The sequence below is a fragment of the Diabrotica virgifera genome, chromosome 5, assembly GCF_917563875.1.
Source record: "Diabrotica virgifera virgifera chromosome 5, PGI_DIABVI_V3a".
Classification (NCBI taxonomy): domain Eukaryota; kingdom Metazoa; phylum Arthropoda; class Insecta; order Coleoptera; family Chrysomelidae; genus Diabrotica; species Diabrotica virgifera.
The window spans coordinates 239,635,173-239,660,362 of NC_065447.1; the positions used below are offsets into that span (position 1 = coordinate 239,635,173).

General features: G+C 32.1%; 1 protein-coding gene across 4 annotated transcripts in view; it reads right to left on the reverse strand.

Annotated features, from left to right (window-relative positions):
• Nucleotides 1-422: 422 nt before the first annotated feature.
• LOC114343319 (uncharacterized) overlaps nt 423-25,190 on the reverse strand; it is a 137,528-nt gene continuing 112,760 nt past the window's right edge. For all 4 annotated transcript variants that reach the window (XM_028294142.2, XM_028294149.2, XM_028294134.2 and 1 more), the window contains 3 exons: nt 24,502-24,643; nt 24,194-24,432; nt 423-15,889 (listed from right to left, as the gene is read on the reverse strand). In XM_028294142.2, the coding sequence (XP_028149943.2) occupies nt 15,626-15,889; nt 24,194-24,432; nt 24,502-24,643 (645 nt within the window). In that variant the 3' untranslated portion in view covers nt 423-15,625. The remainder of the gene's footprint in view (nt 15,890-24,193; nt 24,433-24,501; nt 24,644-25,190) is intronic.

Consider the following 25,190-nt stretch of genomic DNA (forward strand, 5'->3'; position numbering starts at 1 on the left):
AGAAGCGTTGAGTAAAACTCCGCCAATAGTGCTGTTGGTTTGACAGAGTCTCTTATTAACAGTACTGTTTGCTTATCCCAAGCTCGGATAAAGGAGGAGGAAGTCTTCAGTAGGGTTAGCACCCTACTGATGATAAATACTTTGCTCATAGAGATAGGAACAGGGTATAGGTTTAGTTTGGATTGTATATTTGTAAGGTATAGTCGGTTCGCTAAACTCAGACGCAACTGGCTAGTGATTTTATTAAGTAATTTTGCCAATTTCGTAAAATTGGTAAAAAATCATTACTAAATAGTTAGTAATTTGGTCAATTTTGGCAAAATTGGCAAAAAACAAAAAAATTACCTACTAAAATCACCAGCCAGTTGTGTCGCGAATGTGTAGCGAACCGACTATAGCAGGAGAAAAAGAAAAATGCATCATCATTGGTAAAAAGTCGAAAGCTAAGAATTTATTGTGAATTTGAAAATGAAATGAAACATAACAGAATAATAAACCAAATATAAGAAAACAATAGTCAACAAGATCGAATACATCAACACATTTTCTATTTTACAAATGATCACATACTTTCGATTCAAAATATTTTTAAAATTACTGTTCCAGAATAAGAAGGAACTGAGATCGTTTATTGATTATTTCAAATATTATCTCTAACAATCTTACATAATACTGAAATATGTATATATGTATGAGAAACACTATATAAAAATAAACGTGATCTGAATAAACTACAACGTGCAAATAAACTACTATCTAATATGACACCGTTTGGGTACATAGTGTGACCCATTTAAATCGAAAAAAAAAACATCGTAAAATTTGAAGTTACAGATTGATTTCAACAATTTTTTAATTGTCAAATAAAAAAAATGTTCATCGGGACAAAATTCAAAGGGTTTCTAAAAATTTTGAGAGGGTACGACAATACTTTTTCGTAGTCAAATTTTTGTTTTACTAAATCATTAGTACGCTACTGGATTTAGAGTGCATTCAAATAGATGTGGCTTCTATTCATCAATTTGGAATTTGATCATTTGGACAAATAAACTTTATCAAAGAAGTACGGAGTAAGAAGTAGATATGACGGAGATGCAAGATGGAGACCATTAATAACTGGGTAAGAAAAAGAAGAGTAGAATGGAATGAAAACAAATAGAGTACTAAGGATGACGAGAGGCACATTGAAAAAAATAGACAGTCATGTCTATACAAAAAAAAAACAAGAGAAGAAATTTTACCAATCAAATGATTGTGAATGGCATCACAGACATTGTGGGATAAAACCCACAAAAAATTGTTCCAAAATACTAAGAAGTTGTGTTGAAATGTCATCCAAAAAAGGAGAAATAATTTAAAGTAAAATAAAAATGTATACCATTTTTATTCAGTTGCAATGCGAAGGCACAACAATCTTATTTTTCACTTAGAACAGGGAGCGCATCGCAACACTCTGAATCGACGATTTTCGACTCTTATTCGAGTCATCACCGGAGAGGCGTAGGCCTGCTGCTCTCTGCTCGAAGTGACCATACCATGAAAGTTTGCAACTGACGTGTATGGATTAGGTGTCTAGTGTCATCTGGCAATTGAAAGGTAAAGTTTTACTTAAACTTTACCTCAGAAATAATTTGTTGTTTTAGTACGCCATACTGGATGCTGATTAATTATTTAAGATTAGTGGTTCGGTTGGCTACCTTGTCGGTAGCCCAAGAAGGCTTTATTAAAATGAAAAGCATATTTATAACAGTAAACTTAATATTAACCATAGATGTCGTTTTCTGCATTGCTATGTATGGTCAATACTTTTGTATGGAACGGAGGCCTCAACATAACGCTCATGAATAATTTAGAAGACTTTGAGCTCTGGCTTTATAGAAGTATCTTAAAAGTACATTGGATAACCCACACCACCAATAGTCCTGTCGCCAGGGGGGGTACAAGGGCCTCCTTAATTCAGATGGACTTACCTAAGTTTTTTTTTATATATTGTGACCCGCAGAATACGAATTTTTTGGGTAACAGTTGATCCGGATGTCGATAAGATTGTTATAGACAAAGAACTTGAGAAATTACATAACAGCGATTTCTCGCAAAACAAAACATCTTTTTGTATTTTTTGGGTCATTTTAGGCAAAAAATATTCCTACAAGTTTTTTCGTAGAATGCATAGTTTTCGAGATAACCGTGGTTGAACTTTCAAAAAATCGAAAAATTGCAATATTTGAACCCGAATAACTTTTGATTAAAAAATAAAGTAGCAATTCTGCTTACCGCATTTGAAAGTTTAAGTCAAATTATATCGGTTTTGATTATTTGCATTGCTAAAAATTTATTATTTTACTGTTAAACAAAGCTATAAACACCTAGTGCGTGAGTGATGTTTTCAATGCTTTCTCATTTAAAATCGAACGAATAGGTAGAGTAGCTACAAGTGCAAGCGAGGCAATTTCTACGTAGCATGCGTTAAAACGCATGTATTAGGCACGGGAAACACTATGTGTTTATAGCTTTTTTTAACAATAAAAAAATTAATTTTTAGCAATGCAAATAATCAAAACCGATATAATTTGACTTACACTTTCAAATGCGGTAAGCAGAATTGCTACTTTATTTTTTAATCAAAAGTTATTCGGGTTCAAAAATTGCAATTTTTCTTTTTTTTGAAAGTTCAACCGCGGTATCTCGAAAACTATGCATTCTACGAAAAAACTTGTAGGCATATTTTTTGCTTAAAATGACCCAAAAAATACAAAAAGATGTTTTGTTTTGCGAGAAATCGCTGTTATGTAATTCCTCAAGTTCTTTGTCTATAACAATCTTATCGACATCCGGATCAACTGTTACCCAAAAAATTCGTATTCTACGGGTCAAAATATATAAAAAAAAACTTGGGTAAGTCCATCTGAATTAAGGAGGCCGTTGTACCCCCCTTGGCGACAGGACTACAACGAAAATGTTCTGAGGAGAATAGGTACAGATAGAGAGCTGCTAAAAATCACCGAAGTTAAAAAAGTTAGTTACCTGTGACACATGAGAAACAAAATTCCCTCCTCACGCAACTGATCATCCAGGGTAAGATTGTAGGAAAACGGGGTCCTGTAGCGCCCCATTTTATGGCTTAGAAATATCAGAGACTGGACCGGCCTTGATTCAACATCTTTGTTTAGAGCAATTGGATAGAGATAGATTTGCCAGTGTAGTTGCTAACCTCCAGTAAGGGAGACATCCACGAGAAGAAGTCTTTTATTATGTTTTAAATTGAAAAATGTATAGTTAATGCATTTTAGTGGATACAAGCTGTAGACTGTAAGCTGTTCTGACTTCATTATTTATATTTTTACATAATTTCTTCTTCTAATGGCGCTACAACCCTTTGTGAGTCTTGGTCTTCTTAACAATGTTCTTCCATTCTGCCCTGTCGGATACTTTCCTTCGCCACTACTAGGCTATTGATTATATTCAAAATAAGGTGGCTAAAAGGAACTACAACGTTAACGGGGTTTTATTATTTCATATGGCCAATGGACATCTATATAAGAAAAAACCGCGGAGTGCTACCATTTAAAGGGGTGCGTTTTTAAGAAATGGGTGAATTAGTCCCTGGGCACAGGTTACATCAGGGTGAGTTCTATGCACTTTTGGTACAAACATATCTACATAAAAATTGTTCCTGGTTAAATTTCCTATCTAAATATCACTATTTGAAGTCAATGATAGTTTTTTTTACAAAAATATATTTAAAAGAAAAAGCACAAAGAAACCCAAGAGAAAGAAATTTTGTTTTTCGTCCCATAACTTTTGTCCACGAGGATATAGGTATAGACATTGCTTTACAGAAAAAAACCTACATACTTCTTCTTTAAAATGTTGTTCAGTAGAGGTAATTAGGATTTATAGTTTTCGAAATATGATTTTTCAAAGTTTGACACTCACAGCAATTTTGGGCAATTTTCCTTGTTATTTCGCAAATATTGTTCTGTAACTTTTTTCTACGTAACTCTAGGTATATACAATGGTGCACGTAATAGGAACAGAAATCAATTACCTTTAAAATGGTCTACTGTATAACGTTGTACGACTTTTTTAAAAGAGATTATGGTTTTTCAAGCTTTTATACTTTTAACGATTTTTTATAATATAATATAAAAATAAAATAATATTATTATATAACATATTATATAATATTATATTATATATTATATAATATATTATTATATTATATATTATATAATACCTAACATAAAAATATTATTTTTTACGATTATTTTTGAAATTTCTCATTATAACTTTTTTCTTGTACATGAATATACTATATATTGCTCAATAAAGAGGGCTTACTTTCTGTTCTTTAAAATGGTGTATCAACTATAATTAAATAATGGAAACCGAGTAATTCTTTGATATTTTTTACCTGTATTATTTAAAATTATTTAAACGTTGACATTTAAAAAATGTTCAAAATCAAAGTCCATCTCTTCGTTAGCATTAGCTTCAATATCTTCCTCTGACACCTCAGTTATCTTAGAGTTCCCACAATTAGTACCCATACACATGCACCCTTTGCAGAATATTGAAAAACTAATTCCTATCTTCCTACAACCGCAGTTTTTTGTACATCCTTTGGTACAGTTACATTCTATTTTTTCAAGCAAAGCTTTTGGTACAGAAGCTTTTACAGTAAATATTGGAATTAATCCATATTTTGAAGTTTGCCCGGCCGAGTCAAGTGGATCCAAAGTATTACCTATAAAAAATAAGATTAAATCATAACAGACAATCACATAAAAAAGTTATAATGAGAAATTTAAAAAATAATTATAAAATCAAAAATCGTTGCAAGTACCTACTTATTACATTTTGAAAAACATCTTATTCAAAAATAATCCTAGAATTTTTTATAATACACCATTTTAAAGTAAACAGAATAAGCTTTCTTTTTTATTATATGATATACATATACCTAAATGTAGAAAAAAAAGTTATAATGGGAAATTTAAAAAATAATCGTAAAAAATATAAAAACTCGTTAAAAGTATAAAATTTTGAAAAAGATAACCTCTTTAAAAGAAGTCGTACAACATTATACAGTAGAACATTTTAAAGGTAATTGATTTCTATTCCTCTTACATGTACCATTGCATATGCCTAAAGTTACGTAGAAAAAAGTTACAGAACAATATTTGCGAAATAACAAGGAAAATTGCCCAAAATTTCTGTGAGTGGCGATCTTTGAAAAATCATATTTAGAAAACTGTAAATCCTAATGACCTCTACCAAACATCATTTTAAAGAGAAAATATGTAAGCTTTTTTTATGTGAAGCAATGTCTATACCTATATGCCCGTGGACAAAAGTTATGGGACAAAAAACAAAATTTCTTTCTTTTGTGTTTCTTTGTGCTTTTTCTTTTGAATATATTTTTGTAAAAAAAAAGTATCTTTGACTTTAAAAAGTTATATTTAGATAAAAAATTTAACCAGGAACAATTTTTATGTAGACTTGTTTGTACCAAAAGTGCATAGAACTCACCCTAATGTAACCTGTGGCCAGGGACTAATTCACCCATTTCTCAAAAACGCACCTCTTTAAATGGTAGCACTCCGCGATTTTTTCATATACAGTAGAGCGTCGATAATCCGAACTAATTGGTACAGGGGTAGTTCGGATTATCAAATTGTTCGGATTATCGAACATATGTTCAAAATACATACAAAGCTCATAAACATAGTACATACATATGTATTACATACGTTTTAGTTACAAGGAATAAAACACCTGCATAATAAATTGTATATATATTTCTGCATTAACAAAACAAAAATTTGCGGTCATATTTTGCCCATATTGTCATATTAAATCCAAAAGTTCAGTCCGTGATCATATTTTTTAATTTTATAATTTTTTTGCGTTCGGATTAGCGATCGTTCGGATTACCAGGGTTCGGATTATCGACGCTCTACTGTATAGAGATTCATTGACCATGTGAAATAATAAAACCCCGTTAACGTTGTAGTTCCTTTCAATAGTACATAATCAATAGCCTATACCTGATGTTCATGGTTTTAAGCTCCCCTTCTACATCGTCTATCCATCTTTTACTGGGCCTTCCTCTTGTTCTGTTTCCTTGGGGCTGTACAAGAATTCATCTGTACTTATTAGATATCTTTTAAAACACCCTTTAATTATCTACGTTAATTTCTTTCAATTATTTAAATGTTATCATAAACAAATATCTTTCGTTACATAAATATTATTGACCTAGATTGTGAGGAGTAGTTATACATACAGTCACGGTCGGTGTTTACTATAAACACCTTTCAGGGTCGCCGCTGACTCGGCACTTTCAAATATACTTATACAATCAAAACATAGTAAGGGAATCCACATTCCACATTCGTCATTATACTTTCTTAGACGTAAGATTATTCATATTCAAATAGTATCATCTCCACTCCGCGAGACGACGTCGCGTAGCTTGCTACCAGCTTATACTCATGCAAGTATAATAAAACAACTTAAGCAGTGATACGACTATTAATCATTCCACTCCTCGGATAAGGGTTAACCACCCTTACCGGGAGAAGATGGTCCTAGTAACTCTGGATGATCCTAGTAACATCTCTGGATTACTTTTACAGCTCGATTATCTGGCATTCTTTTTAGGTGACCAAGCCAGATTAGTCTTTGTGACTTTACAAATCTAATAATATCTGCGCTCCGCATTAGTTCATCCAGCTCGTGGGTCATTTTAATTATCCACGAACCATCGCTGCATTGGGTTGGTCCAAATATCTTCCTTAGTATTTCGCGCTCAAATATTCTCAGTTGATTTTTACATAATTTACATCATAATTATTTGCATATAACAATTTTTTTAATAAAAAATAGCTAACAAATTTTCTCTATTTTCAATTACGAAGAACTACAGTGATATCACCTGCACCTGCAAACTGAAATGACCTTTTTAAATTTTGTCATGAACTACATATTTTATCAATGTAACTAAAATACTCGTTGAAATCAGTTGACAACCTCAAATTCTGCAGGCAGGTTTCCAATTAAAATGGGTGACACAGTATGAGAAATATCTTATTCTGGAACCGTATATACAAAGTAAAAGAAAAATAGATAATAATACTTAATGTAAATTTCAAAATATAAAATTGATTATCACAACGTTAGTATATTAAAATTGCATGTTGATAAAATATTAAAAAAACAATAAATAAATTAACCTTATGCTACCTTAAAATAAAAAAATCACATGCATGGAATTGGTATTTAAGTTGTTAAAATCGATAATAGGAATATGGTGGTCTCTATTTTATATCATCCACGACAGATCATAATCAGGTAGCCATTTCAGCACACTTTTTGTTATGGCTCCGGCACCACTCGCGCGCCCTGACAGTTCGATGTCAAATATAGACGGAGAGGCAGCGCCGAAAAATCTCTCTGAATTTACTAAAGCTAGTTTTTTCACAGTTGATTACCGTGATTGTGTAGAGAAACATACTGCGGTCGGTCAAGCGAAACGTAGAACAGGTGGTACTGACAGCTTGTCAAAGTTGCTTACCTGCGGAGGTAATTAAATCCATTTACTAAGGCTGAAAATCAGTACACATAAATTGAATATAAATAAAAGTTATTATAGTCGGTCAGCTGTATGACGGGACAGAGCCGGTCGGTCGACCCCAATGAATGTACAGGGTTATTCACTATATTTTGACCCCCTTGTAAACTGCTTTATTTACACAATTAGAAAAAAATATAAAATACAACAGTTATTCGATTTTTTAATTATGATTTTTTGATATGTATATCGTTCTAGTGACGTCATCTATCTGGGCGTGATGAAGTAATCGACTATTTTTTAAATGAGAATAGGGGTCGTGTGCTAGCTCATTTGAAAGGTTATTCAATTCTCTATGCAGTAATATAAACATTTTTTTAATTATTAATTATTAATTAAACAATTAATCTAATTAAAAATTTTTTTCTAGACACCCTGTATAAACAATCATGTTAATGTTTATATTACTGAATAGGGAATTGAATAACCTTTCAAATGAGCTAGCTCGTGACCCCTATTCTCATTTAAAAAATAGTCGATTACGTCATCACGCCCAGATGGATGACGCCACTAGTACGATATATATCGTCGTTGTGCGGGTAAAATCTGCTATGTACATTTTTCATTTTTTGGTGAAATTGAGTTATGAGCACAGCTCAAAATTTAATTCTTAACACATTGGTATAATCTGCTATAGGTTATGAATAGAATTAACCAAGTTATAAACATTTGGTTAAAATCTGCTATGTGTTCAGGTGAGGTAAAAATCACAGTTTTATGTCTCCCCTGTAAAATTTAGTTTTTTACACATAGCAGATTTTGCTCGCGCAACGACGATATGTAAAAAAATCATAATTAAAAAATCGAACAAGTTTTGTATTTTACATTTTTTTCTAATTCTGTAAATAAAGCAGTTTAGAGAGAGGCCAAAATATAGTGAATAACTCTGTACATTCATTGGGGCCGACCGACCGGCTCTGTCCCGTCATACTGCTGACCGACTATTGAACTGAACTTTTATTTATATTCAATTTAGAATGTGTGTACTGATTTTCAGCCTTAGTAAATGGATTTAATTACCTTCGTAGGAAAGCAACTTCGATACCCTCTCAGTAACCCCTGTTCTACGTTTCGCCTGACCGACCGCAGTATGTTTCTCTACACAATCACAGTAATCAACTGTGAAATAACTAGCTTTAGCAAATATAGAGAAATTTTTCAGCGCTGCCTCTTGGACTATCACGTTTGATGTGAAATGTGACTGCAAACTTTGACAGCTAAGGTGAAACGTAAGGTTACCAGGTCTCCTTACTATCTTAAGCCCTAAGTGGCGCGATACATGCCGTAGTTTGGTACAAAAACTTTTAGACAGTAAAGACAGGACATTTTCACCTTCTCATTACGTCGCCCTCTTACAAGGCTATAAACTGTTATAATTAAAAAAAATGGGATCTTAATAGCTTAACCCATTCGCTGCCAATCACGCACCAGCGCGTTATATGGCTACTTCAGTCAGGTGCCGTTCAACAGAAATCTAGACGAGTTCCATCCTTATTCGATAGGCAACAAAGCGAATGGGTTAATAAAGTTATACATACAAGTAATACCAAAACATTAATGAAAAATGTCACTAATAAGGAACATTAGGAATACTATTTATTACTTGAAAAAAGCTGCCTTAATCACAAATTAATTCTTATTCAACGGTAAAATAAATGTATTGTTTTGTTTGTAAATACTGTTTTGTTATAAAAAAGTTTGATCCATTTTGTAAAAACTTTTAAAAGTAACCGATACGCTAAGCTAAATAGTCAATTTAGCTATCGATAGCTAAATACCAAGTCCATGCAGCTAACAAAGTCTGATACATTGATAAATGTATATGTTTTCCGAATAAAAGGAACTTAAAATTGTAAACAGGAATATCCATACTTATATAAACAAGTACATAATTTTTAAATGCTTCTAAAACATACACACTTTTGTTTCAAATATATTTACATTTTTTTTTATAATATACTAACTATGCTAGAACGAGCACATTGTATAATACACAATACAATTTCTAAAACAAATCCATACATTTTTGTTTTGACTTAGGTATATTTGACAAGATCAAGGAACAATATAATCTTATATACTCTGGCACTCTCAACAATGACCACACTGCGAAAATCGTGGCCAGGTGACGAGAATTGTTTGCCATATACAGTCCCTGCTCAATTTATTAGCCTCCTAGAAATATCAGTTTTTTAATTTCAAGCACCTTAAAAGTACCTTGAAAGTGATACGGAACTGCTGAATGGGTTAAATAACAATTACTTAATAATCGTGCTACATAATTAAGTTAAGAATGGAGAAACTTTTTGATTGAATTGTGAAAACTTGACAGATGGTAATAGAATGTACTAAAAGTGCTCAATTACTAGACTTTTTTCAACTTTCGGAACTTTTCCTAAAGGTGATTGTAAAAATTTTCCTACTAACCCATTATAGGCGAGAAAAAATTTTTTGTTATCGACAAAATTTATTAAAAATCTTTAAATATAACAGTATTCTGTACACAACGTAAGAAGAAAATTGTTTGTAAATGAAATAGTAATGGAGAAAAGCACTGTTCCCATATGGGACCACCAGGCGCGAACCCGATAGATGTTCGTTAAGAGCTACTTGATATGAAAATTGCGAAAACAGTCAGTACAAAGGACCATACCAGATTTGCAGCATATTATTTTACCCCGGTTTAAAAATCCAAGTCGTTCGCTTCTTCTTCTTTTGTGTTCTGGTATAGAAACCACAAAATTATTTCATCCGTCGCACAGTGGGGCAGGAGAGCTAAAAAGTTGGCATAAAATGAAAATACTAAATGCAGTATTTTCTGTCGCATTAAATCCCCCTCCACCAGTTGCGATGCGTCGCAAAGGGCACATGGTCCCGTGTTAACAATGCATAGGCCGCGATAACGTGATTCGACTTACGTTTGATCCACTTATTTCAAGTGAAAAGTTAATTTACTAGTAAAATTGGCTACGGATATTTGATCTTCAGGAAAGTGACAATATTATTACAGATGTGATATAATAATTAAGTAAATATAGTCTCTTATAATGTATTGTTTAAAATTACCTGTACAAAATATCAAAATATGCATTTTTCAAAAAGAGCAAGTGATTTGTTAGTGTTCCCAGACTGATCCAACTTTAATTTTGTTTTATTTTGAAAGCTTGAGTATTATTCTTTAGAAAGTCATTTTAACTTTGACCTAATTAAATTGAATAATACTCTATTCTAATTTTTCGTTATTTGCATAATTCAAGCATAATAATTCAAGAAAGTGTAGTAGATGCAAACGATGTATTCCACTTTTTGTTGATTAGTAGTGATCCACTGATCACAAGCAAAAGAAACATAAAAAGAAAGAAATTAGAACACCTGCCAGTGGAAGCACTGCATATTAGTGCATAATATATTATGTTCAAATCTCCGAATGTGCAAGATGTTGACGTCACATCTGATGATTCTGATGATGATCTGTAGTTTAAGTTTTCAATATTTTACCTACAAAATTTTATGTTATTCTTATAAATATGCGGTAAATGGTTTTAAAGAACAATTTGGTTAAGCAATTTTTCAAAAATAATGTTAACACAATTGTTTTGAGATATAAATAATATTAGATAATAATAAATACATAAGATATAAAATAAAAATGACTAAACTTCAAATATCATTTAAATCAATATCGGTAGTAACTATGGACATTCAGCTTTGAAAATTTTGAGCAAAACATTTTTTGAACAATCCGTCCTTCAAGGGAAAATATTTGTAAAGCGAGGCTCAGGAAGAAGAAGAACATCCTGGTTAAAGAACTTCAGAACCTGCTTTAGCACAACATCTGTGCAGCTTTTTCGCGCTGCTGCAGATAAAATAAAGATTGCCATGATGATCGCCAACATTAGTCACGGATAGGCACATTGAGAAGAAGAAAACTTTGAAAAAAATCGTTTTTTTATGTACACACAACTTATAATATTTGAAAAAAAAAATTGGCCATAAATATATCGACAATGATTTAATGCCAACTTATGTTGTCTCTTGCCCCACTGTGCGTCGTACCGAATACATCCAATTCAAGAGTCACTTCTTGCAGCTGCGGACACTCTTCCTGATGATTCGGTGGGTTTTTATATCTTATTAGATACGTTTGGATAGCAGTCCGTGTAAATTCCAAGTGGCGAATGTAACGATCAGATTTTCCATAGAACTTCCATGCATTTTGAATGTTCGTGTCCACTAGGTATGTAAAAATGAGCAATACCATTTTTTTGCAACGGATTCTAATTCGATAGCAAGATACATTGCTCTCCATCAAATCAGTGTAACGTATATTATTATTGTATTGTGAACGAAATAGCCACAGAACAACGTTTTTTTTTCTCCTGTTTTGAAAACCTTTTAACAGGTCTAGTTGGTGTAATCCAACTAGAAGTTCTGTAGGGCTTGAACCAGCATACTTTGGGTAATCAGACTCTGGAAAATCATACACTGTAGGAACCAAATCCCCTTTTTTCGGAAAAATCTGCATTTTGCTACCGCGTGAACATAATTAGACCTCCACCAGTTGAAGTTGGCGCAGATGGAATTGCTCTGCTAGTACGGGGTGGACCTAAGTGTTTTCCTCTATGATCATGTCTTCAGCAGTGCCGCCGATTCTAGTATCATCCGAAAATACAATTTTTGCGCCTGAAGATAACTGGTTATGATTTAGATTATCAATAAGACCCGTGTCATCTTCATCGGTCAGATCTTCGTCTGCCAAAATGTTTTTAGCTGAAGATTCTATGTAAACGGCAGAAACATCGTTAGTACTTTGGTTTTCCTCGAAAGCTATATCGAGATCTTCTTTCAAAGAAATTTCTCTAAAAATAAGAAAATTAAAAAAATAACAGTGAAAACGACATAGCAAACCACCTAGCGGTTCCATTTGGGAACACACATATTCTTCGCGTAATAACGAAAAAACCAACAGTTGAAATATTATGAAAACCTGTACAATTTATTTATTGAAGTTTGTATAAAATCTTTTAAAAATAAAAACAGGGATCCTAGTGCAAAAAGTAATAAATAAAGCATTTACATGAAACGAATGACCATATTTTGGCACAAACAAAACCAACCCTAAATTCAAAAAGTTATTACACTGGAAAATAATTATAAAACTAAATTTGAGTTGTTCTTTCAAGAAGGGGTAACCTTGAACTACAAATAGGCCAAATCTCTCTGCGAAATTTTACCTAACACTATGGTAAATAGGCTCCGATGGGTTAAGCAAATCTCTTCTGTTACTGCTCTATTAGAAAATACCACATGTAGTTAAAGATAAATAGCAAAAAATGTGTCTCTTAATCGTCACTTCGAAGATTGAGTCAAAACCTAAAGTGTAAAACATGTTAAACTCTCAGTATAAATGCTCTGGAAACGCTTAGTTTGGGCCAATTTGCAGAGTCTTTATGCAAATTGGCCCAAAACTACGCGTTTCTTGAGCTTTTGTGGTGATCAGTTTTGGTGGAGGAACTTTAAGGACATAACGTCAAAAACTGCAAGTGAAACATTGGGATGAAAAAAAAAGGGGGAAACAGAAAATGGATATGCTGAGACTCACTAAACTAATAGAAGAAAGAAAGAAAATCAAAGAAGAATGTTACAAAAGGAAGCAACCGAAGAAGGAAAAGCTCTAGAAAGATACAAAGAAAAAATATAGTAGTTAAAAAGCAAGCTAGAAAAAAAGGACTTACGTAAATAATATGATTACAATATTAGAAAGAGCTGTGCAAGAAAACGACATGAGTTTACAATATACCATCATACGAAATTTGACTACAAAGTAGTCAAAAAACAAGTTAAAGATAAACAAGGAAATAATATAATTAAAGCATGAAATACAAAGATGGAAAGAACACTTCAAAGAAATATACTCCAAACACGAGGCAATGCCAGATATAGACGAAGAAAATAAAATAAAGGAGTTAAACGTTAGCACATATAAAATTACGAAAGAAGAAATACAAAACACTAAAACAACTAAAAAATGGCAAAGCCGCTACAAGTGACAACCTACCGATAGATTTAATAAAGGCCGACGCAAACGAATCAGTAAAAACTATTTAACAAGATATATAGTCCGATGGGGAACTACCAAAGGAATGGAATGAGGGGAATAATAATACCAAAAAAGGGGGAAGTAGATGAGAGAATTGGCGAGTAAAAACACTGCTGAGCGCCATATCCGAAACAACGCCGAAGATCGTATTGAACAGACTGAAGCCAGAGCTAAATAAACTCAAAAGCAACCAAGAAGGCTTTCGCGCTAAATGCTCCACTATCAACCATATTTTTATACTCGAGCTCACAGACGCCATAGCCGTTTGTCTCCTAACCAAACATGACTACCATATGCAGAAGAAGATCGACAAGCTTGAAAAATACTCCAATGTAATGAGCCTTAAGATACATATACAGAGTGGGCCAAACAAAAGAGTCCACCTCGATATTTGGCAGTATTTATTAGATTTTAAGCAAATAAAAAAACAGTTCAATTTTTTATCTAAGGGGGACACATTTTTACGGTACATATATCTGTCATTTGTCAACCCCTTCCCTTCCATGTCCCCCACCTTATTTTTAAATAGGGAATAGGGGTCCTGTGCTAGCTCATTTGAAAGGTTATTCAATTCTCTATTCAGTAATATCAACATTAACATAATTTTTTATATAGGGTGTCCAAGAAAAAAATATTTTAATTAAATTAATTGACACAAAAAGAAGAATGTATGTAATTTATTTAATTCAAAATACATTCTATTGCTGTCACAAAACAGAAAAATTTTTTTTTTGATAAATAGACATTGCTTTTCGCTTAATTTCAATGTTCAAGCTGCCACCCATCTGTCTCTTGGTAGGTTGAATATTGAATTTAAGCAACAAACAATGTTTATTTATCAAATAAACATTTTTTTCTGTTTTCTGTCCGCAGTAGAATGTATTCTGGGTTAAATAAATTACGTACATTCTTCTTTTTTTTGTCAATTAATTTAATTTAAAATAATTTTTCTTGGACACCCTCTGTAAATGATTATGTCAATGTTAATATTACTGAATAGAGAATTGAATAACCTTTGAAATGAGCTAACACACGACCCCTATTCCCCATTTAAAAATAAAGGGTGGGGGAAGTGGAAGGGAGGGGGTTGACAAATGACAGATATATGTACCATAAAAATGTGCCCCCTTAGATGAAAAACTGACCTGTTTTTTTATTTCCTTAAAAGCTGATAAATACTGCCAAATATCGAGGTGGACTCTTTTCTTTGGGCCACTCTGTATAAAAACAAAACTCTTAAAAAACAACAGCGAAGAAACTAAACTTAAAATAAATGGAAGACAAATAGAGGAAGTATAGCTTTCGTAGATCTTCTGCAACCGTTCCTGTCGATAGAAGTAACAGTCCTTAATACGGGATGAATAGAGGGATGGAAATTGACATCAATAGCTGAAGTGACTCATTGACAAAGTATGTTCAAGTTCAGGACAAATGTACTGAGATTATATAGAAAAAACTTATTTAACAACCTACTATATGTTATAGTAAGGAATCCTCAAACACTGAAATGAATAGCAGAAAATCAATGGAAAAATCTTCATCTATTAAGTTTTTCGAACTGTTAAACACTTTCAGCTCCAGGCCAATATCAGATATTTGTATCATGTGCCAATTTATACAGTCATTGGAGAATTGTTGAAATGTAAACACGGTAGTCGTGTCGGTGGCACCTGATTGATAATATAATAGTGTGAACACGGGAGTCGTGTAGGTGGATTTGAAAATGTTAAAATAATAATAATTGTGCAATATTAAATTTAAAAAGATCTCTCTGACACAATAGTATCAAACAGGTAATTTCTCGTCAACCTGTAAACCACGATAGATATATGGCATGACTGACATTTTACCATCAATCACTTACAATCTCACAGACCAAAAATATCAAATTATTTCTTCTTATTGGCTTTATCCGCTTTCTTTTGCAGTTTTTCCTTTTCTTTCCTGTCTCGTTCCATCTGTTTCCTCTCTTTCTCAGCCTGTATCTTGAGCTCTTTTATTTTTCGTTTCAATCTACTTTTGTCATCGCTAGTGATTCCTAAGATTTTGAAGTCTGCTGACGTTAGCAGCAACAACGCACTACCATTGACTTGCAATTCAGCAAATTTGGAGACGTGTTGTTCCATTCCCACTGCTATCAACCAGTTGCAGACCTAAAATTAAAATGGAAAATTATCATGATTTAACTAACAAATATGATAATACAGTTGATAACACGAGATATACAGTTGAGTCAGTGGTTCATGAATGCCTGGCGGGAAAAACACATACTTTTTAAAAGATGAAGTAGTTTTCAATCCTAATAGCAATATTAATATTAATATTAAAATATTACTAAAAGATTTTTAAATTGAAAACTTATTGGTTCATTTTTCTGGTAACACCTCCAAGGTTTCTAAAATTTGCAAGCCAGATGGATGCTGAAGCGAAGAAAACAAGAGGGAATTCAAAAACTTACAATTCACGACCCCGTCTGTTCAGCTGGTAAATTCCAACAGAAAATGGACCTAGTAGTCCATTCTTTAACGGTAAAATATTGCAAAACCTCTAAATTTTAAAGAACCGCTTGGATTGACATGAAATTTGGCATACACACAGCTAACAAGTCAAAGAAAAAAAGTGATATTGTGCCGATATGTGCTTTTGCCCTGGGGGTGGTTTTCACCCCCTCTTGGGGGTTAAAAAATATTCGTCCAAACAAAGTCAGGAAATGGGTAAACTGGCTAATTTTAATTAACTTTTGTTCTATAGAATTTTTTCACTAAGTCAATACTTTTCGAGTTATTTGGCAGTGAATATGTTCATTTTTTCAACAAAATAACCACGCTTTTAGACGGTTTTTCGCAAATAACTCAAATAGTAAGTATTTTGTCGAAAAAGCATTCTTAGCAAAAATATAGCCCATAAAAAATTTAAAAAAATAGTGTATATATCACGTCTTTTTATTTAGTAGAAGCAGAGTTATAGCTAATGAAAAATAGGTTCATATTCGTCAAATTCCAAATGGAATATTTTAACGTGAAATAACCAAAAATGAAGCATATTTCGGGGAAAACTCATTACAACTTATTTAAAGTGTTTAAAAAAAGCTTCACTTTTGTTTTATAAAAAAAATTTCTAGCATCAACATTAAACAAGTTACGCTCAAAATAAAGTTAATCCCTTTTGGTTTTGGTAAAAAAATCGAGAAAATCACCCCCTAATTAGTATCTTAAATGAATAATTATTTATATGGGAAATAAGCCACAATTAAAATGAAAAAAATAATTTTATTAACGTTTCGACGCCCAAATCGGGTGCCGTTGTCAAAATTGTTGACAACGGCACCCGATTTGGGCGTCGAAACGTTAATAAAATTATTTTTTTCATTTTAATTGTGGCTTATTTCCCATATAAATAATTAATCATAAAAATGCCACAAGGAAATAGCTTCAGAACAACATCTTAAATGAACTTAATCGTAACGACTTCACAAGTTTCTTGACTCGTGATATATTGTTTATATGATCTGTAAGTTTCATCGGTTCAAAGTCCTTATTATTGAAAGTGCTGTAGTTAAAAGGGGTTGAACGAATCAATGATCACGAATGTATGCAAATTTAGAAACACCAAATCTTGATCAATTTTTGTCTAACAAAAAACAAAAAAATACATGATATTCAGAAAAGCAAATCTGACTTTTTTTGTTTTTCGAGATTTTTGGTATCTCTAACAATTTTTAAGTTATTTTGAAAAAAAGCATATTTTCAAAATTTAAATTTTTAAAAATTTTATTTTGAAACCAAATTTTTTCAAACATAAGCACTTTGAATCGATGAAACTTACAGATCATATAAACACAATATAAGTAAAATAATTTGTGGAGCGGCAACGATTAATTTCATTTAAGTTGCTAATTAAAGGGTGGTCTTCCCGATTTTTTTTTTGCAAAAACAAAAGGGACCAACTTTATCTTGAGCGTAACTTGCTTAAATTTAATGCTAGAAACTTTTCGTAAAAACAGAAATAAAGCTTTTTTAAATACTTTAAAAAAGTTATATTGGGTTTTCCCCAAAAAGTGCTTAATTTTTTGGATATTTCACGTCGAAATATTCTATTTGAAATTTGGTGAATATGAATCTATTTTTCATTGGCTATAACTCTGGTTCTACGAGATCCAGAGACCTAACGCGTACACCATTTTTTTTAACTTTTTTATAGGCTATATTTTTGCTAAGAACGTTTTTTCGACAAAATACTTACTTTTTGAGTTATTTGCGAAAAACCGTCTAAAAATGTGGTTATTTTGTTGAAAAATGAACATATTCACTCGCAAATAACTCGAAAAGTGTTGACTTGGCGAAAAAGCTCTATAGAACAAAAGTTACTTAAAATTAGTCAGTTTACCCATTTCCGGACTTGTTTTGGACATATATTTTTTCACCCCCAAGAGGGGGTGAAAGTCACCCCCAGGGCAAAAGCACACATCGGCACAATATCACTTTTTTTCTTTGACATGTAAGCTATGCGTATGCCAAATTTCATGTTAATCCAAGCGGTTCTTTAAAATTTAGAGCAAAAACCGTGAAAGAATGGACTATAGTTACTCAAAGAAGAAACGACCAATATAAAAATAAAATAAAAATTTCATTTTTATTCAGTTGCAATGCGAAGGCAAAACAATCTTATTTTTCAATTAGAATACGGAGCGCAGTCCAGTCCCTTGAATCGACGATTTTCTACTCTTGTTGGAGTCTCATCGGAGAGAACGTAGACCTGCTACTCCGTACTCCACGTGACCAACACCGAGAGTTTATCCCCCACACCGCAACTGACGTGAATGGACTAGGTGACTAGCGTCATCTGGCAATTGAAAGATGAAGTAGAAGTCTCATCTCCGATGATGACTCCAATAAGAGTCGAAAATCGTCGATCCAGAGGGCTGGACTGCGCTCCGTATTCTAATTGAAAAATAAGATTGTTTTGCCTTTGCATTGCAACTGAATAAAAATGGAAATTTTATTTTATTTTTATATTGGTCGTTACTTCTTTGAGTAACTAGGTCTATTTTCTGTTGGAATTTACCAGCTGAACAGACGGGGTCGTGAATTGTAAGTTTTTGAATTCCCTCTTGTCTTCTTCGCTTCAGCATCCATCTGGCTTGCAAATTTTAGAAGCCTTGGAGGTGTTAACAAGAAAATGGACCAATAAGTTTTCAATATAAAAATATTTTAGTAATATTTTAATATTTTTAAATATTATTAATATTGCTATTAGGATTGAAAACTACTTCATCTTTCAATTGCCAGATGGCGCTAGTCACCTAGTCCATTCACGTCAGTTGCGGTGTGGGGGATAAACTCTCGGTGTTGGTCAATTGGAGTATGGAGTAGCAGGCCTACGTTCTATCCGATAAGACTCCAACAAGAGTCGAAAATCGTCGATTGAGAGGGCTGGACTGCGCTCCGTATTCTAATTGAAAAATAAGATTGTTTTGCCTTCGCATTGCAACTGAATAAAAATGGAATTTTTATTTTATTTTTACATACTTTTTATCATGTCCCATGAGGACATATTCAAGAGCTTGGAGGAGTAAGGGCGAACTGCAAAAACGATGTTTCGGGAATAGGGGAGTGCAATTAGAACGAGAAGATACAATGTTTCGGAAAAAATCAAACAAGGTTATATTTTTCTAAAACTTTTTTTGTCGGTTTATAAATATGTTAAAGTAAAAAGTTCTACTCACAAATTTCGCCGCTAATTGTTTATTAATTGTTTAAACAATAACAATTGTTTTGTATAAATAATGTTAAGAATATGGGTGAATTCAACATTTTATTTTGATAAAAAATGTTTTTATTTTAGTTTTGATTATGCTGAACCCGAATCTGACATTACAATTTGCAAATTCAAAATGGCGGATTTTTTCCTAAAATTCCTTAAAAAGCAGTTGTAAAATCCGATTTTTTTTATAAAACGTGTTTGTTTACATATATGTGGATATTTTTGAGAGGTTGCTGAACCTGAATCAAATTTTGATAATTTAAATTATAAAATGGCAGATCCAAAATGGCGGATAACTTAAAAAATAGTTGTAAAATCATAATTTCTTTACAAAATGTATTTATTTCTACATATATTTATTTTTGAGAGCTTTGATAAACCTAACTTAAATGTTGAACATTATAAACTATAAAATGGCGGATCCAAAATGCGGATTTTCTAAAAAGAACATAAAAAAGAACATTTTTCTAAAACATTTATTGTCTTTATTTTTAACAGGTAGTTGAATCTGAATTAAAGATTAAAAATTTAAATTTCAAAATGGCGGATCCAAAATGGCGGATATTTAAATAAAAAACAAGTAGAATCCAATCAAACAATTATGGAATTTCATTCTTAAAAAAAAGATAAACAAATAATTTTCACAATAATATTAAAAATTAAAATTTATTAGAAAGAAAGAACAAATTATTCAAAATCTATCTCTTCAATATTCAAAATATTGTTGCAATGGGATCAAAAAGTTATTCTTAGTAAAAAGCTCTGCATATTCTAAAACTTTAAATGCAATCATAAAATATCAATTTTTATCAATTTTGTACAAAATATGTCAATAAATAAAAATTTTAGTGAGGAGTAAGATACCTATATTTTTCATAATACTGAAAATTGTTATTATGGAAAGTTGTTCAGAATTAAAAACGATGTGTCAATATGCAATTACACTTTTATACAATTTTTTTACATAATTCCTCGTATAATATTGATAAAATATAATATTTTATATTTGCATATTAAGTGTTAGACCATGCACAGCTATTTATGACGAATAACTTTCTTCATAAAATTAATAATAAATCAGTTATCATAAATAATAAGTGAAAATTTAATGATGTTTGGTATAATTAATTTGAAACAATATTAAAAAAAAACAAATTTTCGATTAGAAGGATATAATTACATATTGAAACATAGTTTTTAATTCCAAACAACTTTTCTTTATAAAAATTTTCGATACTGTGAAATATAAAGGTACTTTACTCTTGAGTGAAATTCATATTTTTTGACATACTTCGTACAAAATTAACAAAATTTGATATTTGATGGTTGCATCTTATGTTATATACGATGCAGAGTATTTTATAAAGAATAACTTTTTTTCGTAAAACTGATATTAAAAAAGTTATCAATAGGTTCCAAGTTACGCAAACATACTGTATAAGAGCTAAAAAAAATTTTTTTTGTTGAACATTTATTATTGTTGAAGCTTATTATTAAATTAATTTTAGGTAAGTTTTACAGAAAAAAGTTTTGATCACTCTGTATATACATTTTTTCAGCTGGTAATTTTCGGTTTTTGTATTACATTTTTGTTATCTTTCTTAGTTTTCTCAAAAAGAAATTGTTTATATCATTTTTAAACTAAAATAATTCAGTGTTTTTTAAAGACTGCATACTAGGCTTTAAAAAAATATCAAAAAAATTGTATTAGATTTATTCAAACTTGAGCAATACCGTCTTAAAGCGGTGGGAATTCTGTAGAACTACGAAGTTTTCAAAAATTACATTTTTTGAGACAGCGTATTATTTGAATTAAATTTTTGAGATTTTTTTTTGAATGAGACATCGTTTAGTAAGATGATTAAGAGGTAAGTTGTGCACATTTGAGAGCTTTATAAGTAAAATTGTATTAGTTACACATTTTTAAATCATTTTTAAACAAAATTCATGTAAGACTCATTTTCCGCCCACACCGTACTTATGTCCATACATTTTATTTCTTTGTATTACAACCATAAGATAGCTTATTTTATCTTCTTTCATGTCCAATTTGTAAAATTTCTTTTGATCCATTAGTTAAAGAATTACATTAAAAAAACTCAACCGTGCACTTCTTCCAACGCTAGTTTACAGTGCGCCAATGTGTGTGAGAAGGGTGACTTTAGCGTTATAAATAAAAAATTACAGAAGCTAGAGATTTAATTTTAGAAAAATCTTTATATAAGGTTTTTTTTGTAAAATATTCTGAATTTTTCAATGGTCAAGTCAGTTTTTTTCTAAAAATTATATATTCGGAGTTATTTAAAAAAACATCTAACTTCGCTGTTCATTTGTTTAATAAAAAATGAAGCACCCACTTCTCGAGTAGAACTTTTTGATATGTTGTTTATTAAACATTTCTTAATGAAATTACAGAAAGTTTTATCTTGTTCGATTTTTTCCGAAGTGAAAATCTAAATGCACTCCCCTAGAAAACTGAGTTAAAGTTTACAAACATGTTAGAATAGTAAGGGAGAACAAGTGATGCTACTAGATTATGCGGTTTATCGTCGCATTTTTACTATAGCGTGCGGTCTACCGAGAGATACGGTGTATAATCTGTATTATTACAATGCCGACAAAAAATCTTTACAAAGTGAATCAACCGTGTAAATCTTAGGAATTATTATTTTAATTTTACGGCTTGTTCCCAACTAAAATAGTAAATTGATATAATAAAGTATTAACTTGTAAAATTACTATACTAATCCTTCTTATTTATGCCTTATATTCACTTTGTAAAGATGGTTTTTGTCGGTGTCACGTTCTATCGATACATCGGCTCATCACTACAATATTTTCTCAGAAGCGTTGAACAGAATAATGAAAGGCGCCTTTGCAAGCGGAAAGTTTATCGCCAAGGACTAATAAAAATTACAATATGTATACAATAAACTTTATGCAAATTTAGTTTCTCTACTATTATGCAAATTACACCCTAATCTTTTTCTACGGTATGGAAATCCTTCAGGTAGATCTTAAAAACTGAATATGATTTTGCAAGATTTTTATGAAATAAAAAAGAGGTTTAATACTTTTTATTCTATAAAACAATCATGCCTAGCGTTTTTAATAAAATTCACAAATAAAGCTTCAACTGAATTCAAATTTAGTTTCATCATCTACGATTTCTTCGTCTTCTGTATCTCAATGAATCTCACCAATTAAAGTTACTAAGCTACAGACTTACAGAAACACCGGCGCGTTAACAGAGAAGGGGCGAACCTTGAACGGAAACGCAACGAAAGCCTGTGGGTTCGCCCTTACTCTTCTAGACGATTATGCAGTTCAGTTTTTGACTGAATTTTAGTAGTCTGAAGGGCGAAACATGCTGTTATAATTTACAGACGCATTCTTTAAAAGTATGTGAGGAGGATGAGACTGTTTTTGAAATGACCATTTTTCGGGTTCGCCCTTACTCCTCCAAGCTCCTGATATCTGTAATCAGTAAAGTACAGTTCTTTGTGTCGTGATACAACCTTGCAATCTATTGTTTTAATGATATTAAAGAAATCCTTTTCTCAAAAATGAATAGTTCATTATTATCTATCCATCTTTTGTCTATTATCGTTTCATTAGCCCTATACGCATATTATTATTTACTCACTTTCCACATTTTATTGCAACATAAGCCCAACCTAAAGAACTATGAGCAACTGAGAACTGTGAGCAACGTGGCCATCGTATCACAAATGTAAGCGATTGGACCTTTCCATCTTCGGTCATTCCTTGTCCCATCTAAGGATAATATCGTCCTGATCCTTCTTGTTCAGCTTTTATGACCTCTTGTCTATCCGATCGTTATAATTTTCGTATTTTTGCTTGTCTTCGACAGTGCTTCAAATATTGGGAGAATTTGTTATTACCTTTCTCAGCACAGCGGACCATTTAAGTCAAAACTTTCATCCTTAATTCAAAATAGTGGCAAATTCGTGAAATGTGTACACTTCGCGTCATATAAAACTGGTACACTTTTTTTCCCAATGTAAACCTGTGTTCAGACTGACAATTATTGTTCGTGAATCACTTCGTTGTTGCCATCACAGATAACGGAATTGCACTAAATCTAAATACAAAAAAATAACGTTTAAAATGTATATTTCGAATTGTAATACATATTATATTTAAATTCCACACTTGTTCACTGTAAAAGTTATTCATTTTGTATTAATTTCAAATTAAATTTTTAATTTTTCCAGTGTGTTTTATTTATTCAACACAACTTAATGCAGTTTTGTCCTACAATTTACGAGAAATCATTACACCTCTCGATTTGACATTAAACATAATAATTTAATGTCATGTCAAGATTTATTATCTATCATTATTTTTGAATTTAAAATATTTTCGTAAATTATAATAAAACACGAATCAATGTATGGATACTTAATTGAGATGACGGATAATTACAATTGTTCTAGTTTTTAGTATATTAAAAAATGCGGTCTGTCGCACAGCCCCGTTTTTACATAGTTTGATCTAATATTTTCGTTGAACTGGCAACGTTGCCCTAGAAATTAGAATGACACTTGTGACAAGATCAACTTACACAACTTGAAAAACACGATTTTCGGTTATAAGAGTTGTACCAGTTTTTTTTGACGCGAAGTGTACCATATAGTACCTAACTAATTGTTTCAATTTGATGGACTTACCTGATCTTTGGACCAATCTAGAATCGGCGTCGATTGCCAATAGTGTGTCCTCTTATCACTAGCTATACTACACGAAGAAAGGCTTAGATCGGTATTCACCCACGAAGAATCGTATCTAGATGGAGATACCGAACCAGAGGAGAGACTCGACGGTGAGGGAGGTGTTGGTGATGTATTGTTTTGCGGTTGCCACGGTGTGCTACCTGGCGGGGACAGAGTTACTGGAAGAACTTTCTTTACTATAACAAACAATTGAATTAAAATTGTTTTTGTTTTTATTGAGCTAGATGCTCTTGCTATGTACTAACCTTTTGAGTTTGCTTCGTTTACGGCTTGTCGTATTTCTTCCAGAAGATGGTGCGCTGGATCTTCTTTTGAACTATCGTTTAAATCGTCTGTGGAACTACTAACACTATCAGTGCCTAAGCGTTTTTCGCGCTCTGCTAATACCTGTAAGAAAAAATACTCTTTATAAAGGGTGATTCATTTAGAGGTACTTTTTTTGGTGATGATTTGTTGGGAGGTTGTGCATGAATGGTATCACCTAAAGTTGCTTTCTTACTCAGTATTGTTTGACATTTCATCCTAGAAAGACTTAACTCGGCACAACGTCTAGAAATTATTTAGCTGTATTACGAAAATAGGCGTTCAATGAGGAATGTGTTTCGTGCGCTTAGAGCAAACAAAAAAATGATTCCCGATGAGGCCCGTTTTTGGCTTAATGAGGACGTGAATAAACAAAATGACCATAGGTTTGTTCGTAGAACGATCAGCAACCGTTGCCAACCGTCAGACGCAAGCGCGTTCGTAGTTTACGAACTCGAACTGTTAACTGCGCATGCGTCTGATGGTTAGCAACGGTTGCTGATCGATTGGATCGTACTACGAACAAACCTCATATTTGGGTTGATGAGCAACCCCATGAGGTTCAAGAGTTGCCAATACATTCAGAAAAACACACTGTTTGGTGTGGTTTATGGGCCGGTGTCATCGTTGG